Raw genomic sequence first — 7,500 nt, 5'->3', positions numbered from 1 at the left:
GAGAGGTCATAGTGATTTATCTTCATATGCACAAAGTATTTGCCATCAAAACTCAGTCTCCCTGAGTCTCTCTGAGTCTCTCTGAGTCTCTCTGAGTCTCACTGAGTCTCCCTGAGTCTCTCTGAGTCTCTATGAGTCTCTATGAGTCTCTATGAGTCTCTCTGAGTCTCTATGAGTCTCTATGAGTCTCTATGAGTCTCTCTGAGTCTCACTGAGTCTCCCTGAGTCTCTATGAGTCTCTATGAGTCTCTATGAGTCTCTATGAGTCTCTCTGTGTCTCTCTGAGTCTCTCTGAGTCTCTATGAGTCTCTCTGAGTCTCCCTGAGTCTCTCTGAGTCTCACTGAGTCTCCCTGAGTCTCTCTGAGTCTCTCAGAGTCTCTCAGAGTCTCTCTGAGTCTCTCTGTGTCTCTCTGAGTCTCTATGAGTCTCTCAGAGTCTCTCTGAGTCTCCCTGAATCTCCCTGAGTCTCTCAGAGTCTCTCAGAGTCTCTCTGAGTCTCTCTGAGTCTCCATTGATCCAGAAGTTTCTATCACAGTGATATCAACACATGTAAAACTAAACTAAGCAGGACATAATCCCTCAAAATTGTCTCAGGAAACCCTGTGTTAATCTGGTGTTCCCCGTGTTCCCCGTGTTATTCTGGTGTCCCCCGTGTTCCCCGTGTTATTCTGGTGTTCCCCGTGTTCCCCGTGTTATTCTGGTGTCCCCCGTGTTCCCCGTGTTATTCTGGTGTCCCCCGTGTTCCCCGTGTTATTCTGGTGTTCCCCGTGTTCCCCGTGTTATTCTGGTGTCCCCCGTGTTCCCCGTGTTATTCTGGTGTCCCCCGTGTTCCCCGTGTTGTTCTGGTGTTCCCCGTGTTATTCTGGTGTCCCCCGTGTTCCCCGTGTTATTCTGGTGTCCCCCGTGTTCCCCGTGTTATTCTGGTGTTCCCCGTGTTCCCCGTGTTATTCTGGTGTCCCCCGTGTTCCCCGTGTTATTCTGGTGTCCCCCGTGTTCCCCGTGTTATTCTGGTGTCCCCCGTGTTCCCCGTGTTGTTCTGGTGTTACCCGTGTTCCCCGTGTTATTCTGGTGTTCCCCGTGTTATTCTGGTGTCCCCCGTGTTCCCCGTGTTATTCTGGTGTCCCCCGTGTTCCCCGTGTTCCCCGTGTTATTCTGGTGTCCCCCGTGTTCCCCGTGTTATTCTGGTGTCCCCCGTGTTCCCCGTGTTATTCTGGTGTCCCCCGTGTTCCCCGTGTTGTTCTGGTGTTCCCCGTGTTCCCCGTGTTATTCTGGTGTTCCCCGTGTTCCCTGTGTTCCCCGTGTTCCCTGTGTTCCCCGTGTTCCCCGTGTTATTCTGGTGTTCCCCGTATTCCCCGTGTTTCCCGTGTTATTCTGGTGTTCCCCGTGTTCCCTGTGTTCCCCGTGTTATTCTGGTGTTCCCCGTGTTCCCCGTGTTCCCCGTGTTTCCTGTGTTATTCTGGTGTTCCCCGTGTTCCCTGTGTTCCCCGTGTTATTCTGGTGTTCCCCGTGTTCCCCGTGTTCCCCGTGTTCCCTGTGTTCCCGTGTTCCCCGTGTTCCCTGTGTTCCCGTGTTCCCTGTGTTCCCCGTGTTCCCCGTGTTCCCCGTGTTCGCCGTGTTCCCTGTGTTCCCCGTGTTCCCCGTGTTATTCTGGTGTTCCCCGTGTTCCCCGTGTTTCCTGTGTTATTCTGGTGTTCCCCGTGTTCCCCGTATTCCCCGTGTTCCCCGTGTTATTCTGGTGTTCCCCGTGTTCCCCGTGTTCCCCGTGTTCCCTGTGTTCCCGTGTTCCCGTGTTCCCCGTGTTCCCTGTGTTCCCGTGTTCCCCGTGTTCCCCGTGTTCGCCGTGTTCCCTGTGTTCCCCGTGTTCCCCGTGTTATTCTGGTGTTCCCCGTATTCCCCGTGTTCCCCGTGTTATTCTGGTGTTCCCCGTGTTCCCCGTGTTTCCTGTGTTCCCCGTGTTCCCTGTGTTCCCCGTGTTATTCTGGTGTTCCCCGTGTTCCCTGTGTTCTCCATGTTTCGCGTGTTATTCTGGTGTTCCCCGTGTTCCCTGTGTTCGCCGTGTTCCCTGTGTTCCCCGTGTTCCCCGTGTTATTCTGGTGTTCCCCGTATTCCCCGTGTTCCCCGTGTTATTCTGGTGTTCCCCGTGTTCCCTGTGTTTCCTGTGTTATTCTGGTTTTCCCCGTGTTCCCTGTGTTCCCCGTGTTATTCTGGTGTTCCCCGTGTTCCCCGTGTTCCCTGTGTTCCCGTGTTCCCCGTGTTCCCCGTGTTCCCCGTGTTATTCTGGTGTTCCCCGTGTTCCCCGTGTTTCCTGTGTTCCCCGTGTTCCCTGTGTTCCCCGTGTTATTCTGGTGTTCCCCGTGTTCCCTGTGTTCTCCATGTTTCGCGTGTTATTCTGGTGTTCCCCGTGTTCCCTGTGTTCGCCGTGTTCCCTGTGTTCCCCGTGTTCCCCGTGTTATTCTGGTGTTCCCCGTATTCCCCGTGTTCCCCGTGTTATTCTGGTGTTCCCCGTGTTCCCTGTGTTTCCTGTGTTATTCTGGTTTTCCCCGTGTTCCCTGTGTTCCCCGTGTTATTCTGGTGTTCCCCGTGTTCCCCGTGTTCCCTGTGTTCCCGTGTTCCCCGTGTTCCCTGTGTTCCCGTGTTCCCTGTGTTCCCCGTGTTCCCCGTGTTCGCCGTGTTCCCTGTGTTCCCCGTGTTCCCCGTGTTATTCTGGTGTTCCCCGTATTCCCCGTGTTCCTCGTGTTTCCCGTGTTATTCTGGTGTTCCCCGTGTTCCCCGTGTTCCCTGTGTTCCCCGTGTTCCCTGTGTTCCCGTGTTCCCTGTGTTCCCTGTGTTCCCCGTGTTCGCCGTGTTCCCTGTGTTCCCCGTGTTATTCTGGTGTTCCCCGTATTCCCCGTGTTCCTCGTGTTTCCCGTGTTATTCTGGTGTTCCCCGTGTTCCCCGTGTTCCCTGTGTTCCCCGTGTTATTCTGGTGTTCCCCGTGTTCCCTGTGTTATTCTGGTGTTCCCCGTGTTCCCTGTGTTCTCCATGTTTCGCGTGTTATTCTTGTGTTCCCCGTGTTCCCTGTGTTATTCTGGTATTTCCCGTGTTCCCCGTGTTCCCTTTAGTATTCTGGTGTTCCCCGTGTTCTCCATGTTTCGCGTGTTATTCTTGTGTTCCCCGTGTTCCCTGTGTTCCCCGTGTCGTCGCGGTAACGTACCCCCCTGCAGGGTGTTGAGGTTGAGGGTGAACCCGTGGCAGCAGGCGTCGGCGCTGCAGCCGTCAGAGCAGAAGAGCAGAGCGTCAGAGAGAGAAGTCCGTCTGAACACCTGAGTCCTGAACACACCTGAGAGAGCCTTCCTCATCCTTACCCGCTCATACCTGAGGGGGGAGAACTCTGCAGCCACACACACACACACACACACACACACACACACACACACACACACACACACACACACACACACACACACACACACACACACACACACACACACACACACACACACACACACACACACACACACACACACACACACACACACACACACACACACTCACACACACACACACACACACACACACACACACACACACACACACACACACGATGAGGAAAACATATCATTATGAATCTAGAGAATGCAATTCGTAAAGAACTTGTGGTGTGAATGCTGACGATGAACTGACATTCGTGCGGTTGTCAAGGTGGGATTGAACCAACAGATCTGAGGTTCAGCGCACTATCACCCTGAGCCACAGCCAACACATAAGAGGTTTCTCAATACTCTGATATATCCAGTCTCTGATAGTGTTACGTTATTATGAGAGTGCTCTCATACTTGTTTGATTCTGAAATTGTATATATTTATATAAATATGTGTGTGTGTGTGTGTGTGTGTGTGTGTGTGTGTGTGTGTGTGTGTGTGTGTGTGTGTGTGTGTGTGTGTGTGTGTGTGTCTAAGTGGTCATGAACTCATCTGTCCATCAGACAGAGGGCTGCTGTGCCTCCTGTCATCATTAATGGACGTCTCTTTAAAATGACCGCTCAGAGGAGAGGAGTTCTCATTTCTCTAACCGCCTGCTGCTTCCCCTCCTCTCTCCTCGGTTCCCGTCCTCGGCTCCTCCACTCGCATCTCCTGTGGGCGGGACTAAGTCTCGAGGATAGGAGTCGAGGGGAGTCGAGGAGGGGAGTCGAGGAGGGGAAATTAGAGTATTGAGAAACCTCTATTGTTATCAGAATCTCATGAATTGTGAAAGCTATAAATATCAGGAGTGAGAGCCATCCCACCAAATGAGGAAGCTAGAGTGTTGGTGAGTAAGATAATTAACCAAACACTGCTGTTGGAGCTATACATCGATTTAAGTTATTTAGTAATTCAAATGTATTTTCTAGCTAACACATAAAAATTACTCTGAAGGTAAATAAGAATATAATGACGCCATGTTTCTGTGACAGTTACAGTACCTTTCTTCCTGAAGACAAGCAGGTCTGAAGCCCCGCCCCTCACTCTCAGGGAGCAGCTCAGCCAATCAAAGAGCTCCGCCTCAGGATTACCCAGAAACCCCTGGGTCTGAGAGAGATAAATATTAAAGTTTAACCAACATTCACTACTAGAGACTGAAAAAAGAGACTGATAGTAGTTTATTAACATATGTTTTAAAATGTTACTTTATGACACATTAAATGTCACAACATGTTAATCTTGAGTGAAATGCACTCTGGGAATCGTAGTTCACTTTTCTCTTATAGTTAATTCACTGATGATGAAAGCTGACTTTTTTACCCTTGAGTCTGTGTGTGTGTGTGTGTGTGTGTGTGTGTGTGTGTGTGTGTGTGTGTGTGTGTGTGTGTGTGTGTGTGTGTGTGTGTGTGTGTGTGTGTGTACCTGCACGGAGGTGTTGCAGTGTGTGTTCAGAGTGTGTGTGCTGTACAGTTCACACTGAGTCTGTGTGTTGAACAGCGCCACATGGTGGCAGGTCGGTTCCGCTGCACAAGCTGAGAGAACATACACACATTTTACATGAGTACAGACCATAATAATATACATTGTGTGTGTGTGTGTATGTGTGTGTGTGTGTGTCACCTTGCATGCAGGATGTGAGGTCAGAGGTAATTGTTTTCAGGACTTCAGCGTCTTCAGCTCCAACTATCAGATCCGATCCAGAGACAGCCTGAAACCTGAGGAGATCTGCAACACACACACACACACACACACACACACACACACACACACACACACACACACACACACACACACACACACACACACACACACACACACACACACACACACACACACACACACACACACACACACACACACACACACACACACACACACACGATTGTTAAAAATGACCAACTTAATTATATATTTTAGCTGATCACATAAATCTGATTGGTTGCTGAGAGGTCACCTGAGCACTGGTCGTCAGTCAGAGGCTCCTCCCTATTGGTCCACTGAAGCTCCGTCCCCTCACTGCTGACGCACCTCCACCTGCCTAACAGGAAGTCAGGCTGTGCAGACAGGAAGTCACCTCGATCTGAACACCGCAGGCCCCGCCTCTGACACTCAGTCACACCTGACACACACACACACACACACACACACACACACACACACACACACACACACACACACACACACACACACACACACACACACACACACACACACACACACACACAAACACACAGGTAAACACACTGCTGTTATTACACCTTTTCTGTATATCATTTTCTGAGCGAGGATTCACATTGGCTGACAGATGATGATCCAGATGGGGAGGAGCCTCTGGGACATTTGTTGCAGAAGTCCCGCCCCTCTTCATCCTGATAGGTTCCCTGAGGACAGTGAAGACACGCCCCCTCACTGGAGAAACTCCCAGCAGGACAAACGACTGAAAACAGACAGAGAGAAAAACTACAATCACACACATAACAACAAACAGATACAGAGCTGCAGGATGTGGTATTTCTGTGTTGGTCCCTGAAGGCAGCATCTCCCTGGTCCAATTGGATTCCTACAGCACGGTCACATGACTTCACATCACCACCGCTAAGCTAAAGGAGGCTAATGTTGGGCTATAAAGGAACTACAGCACGGTCACATGACTTCACATCACCACCGCTAAGCTAAAGGAGGCTAATGTTGGGCTATAGAGGAACTACAGCACGGTCACATGACTTCACATCACCACCGCTAAGCTAAAGGAGGCTAATGTTGGGCTATAGAGGAACTACAGCACGGTCACATGACTTCACGTCACCACCGCTAAGCTAAAGGAGGCTAATGTTGGGCTATAAAGGAACTACAGCACGATCACATGACTTCACGTCACCACCGCTAAGCTAAAGGAGGCTAATGTTGGGCTATAAAGGAACTACAGCACGGTCACATGACTTCACGCCACCACCGCTAAGCTAATGGAGGCTAATGTTGGGCTATAAAGGAACTACAGCACGGTCACATGACTTCACGTCACCGCCGCTAAGCTAAAGGAGGCTAATGTTGGGCTATAAAGGAACTACAGCACGGTCACATGACTTCACGTCACCACTGCTAAGCTAAAGGAGGCTAATGTTGGGCTATAGAGGAACTACAGCACGGTCACATGACTTCACCACTGCTAAGCTAAAGGAGGCTAACGTTGACGTGAATGATATCTGCTGCAATAGGTTACCAAAATCAACAGACTTACCGCAGCCTTCTCCGTCATTGGCCAGGCGGTAACCGTGGGAACAGCCGTAGCTCGGTGTTGTCATGGAAATCAGTTTTGGTTCTGATGTAAACATGGACCGGATATTACCCATGAGCCCATGAACGCCCTCCAGAAGCCTGAACTCGTTCAGAAACAGGCCTGATGAAAATAAAATAAAAAACCGTCAACATAAACATTTACATCCAGAACAACAAAGTAAGAAATTACACGAACAAAAACTATGATTTAAAACCTTTGTTTTGACTGAAAAGTATTTCGATGAAGGCTTGATCTGAAATAGCTTTGCAACTATTCCTTCTATCATTTGAATATAATTTAAGAAGGTTGGAGGAGAGAAAATATCTCCTAAATCTTGTGACACTCGGAGGCGGTTCTGAGTCGTACCTGAGCAGAATGTACCGTACATCCCAGTGTTCTGTTTCGTACTAATTCCGCCTTAATTCAGTGTTTTTGTGGATGGATTTTAGTGCACGTTCTCACCGGCGTGGTGCAGGTCGGGGAGGTCAGAGGTCGGGAGGTCAGAGAGGGCGAAGCTCCATCTGAAGGTCAACCTCATGGCGTCGTCTCCGACACACTGCAGACGCACCGAGGAGCCGTCACACAGAGACACCGAGGACAACGGGAGCTACACACAAACGCACACACATAAAAACACGCATACATTAGTGTGTGTGTGTGTGTGTGTGTGTGTGTGTGTGTGTGTGTGTGTGTGTGTGTGTGTGTGTGTGTGTGTGTGTGTGTGTGTGTGTGTGTGTGTGTGTGTGTGTGTGTGTGTGTGTGTGTGTGTGTGTGTGTGTGTG

General features: G+C 50.2%; 1 protein-coding gene across 1 annotated transcript in view; it reads right to left on the bottom strand.

The window, feature by feature from the left end:
- The window catches only part of tg (thyroglobulin), a gene marked incomplete at its 5' end in the record, with an annotated part of 34,909 nt that overhangs the window by 12,291 nt on the left and 15,118 nt on the right, over positions 1–7,500 (bottom strand). The window contains 8 exon segments of the mRNA XM_079640869.1: positions 3,195–3,371; positions 4,443–4,548; positions 4,864–4,973; positions 5,062–5,166; positions 5,396–5,560; positions 5,735–5,878; positions 6,680–6,838; positions 7,181–7,325. Coding sequence (XP_079496995.1) covers positions 3,195–3,371; positions 4,443–4,548; positions 4,864–4,973; positions 5,062–5,166; positions 5,396–5,560; positions 5,735–5,878; positions 6,680–6,838; positions 7,181–7,325 — 1,111 coding nt within the window.

Source organism: Notothenia rossii, assembly GCF_949606895.1.
Source record: "Notothenia rossii genome assembly, chromosome: 7".
In the NCBI taxonomy this organism is placed as follows: Eukaryota; Metazoa; Chordata; class Actinopteri; order Perciformes; family Nototheniidae; genus Notothenia; species Notothenia rossii.
This window is presented reverse-complemented; position numbering and strand designations above follow the sequence as displayed.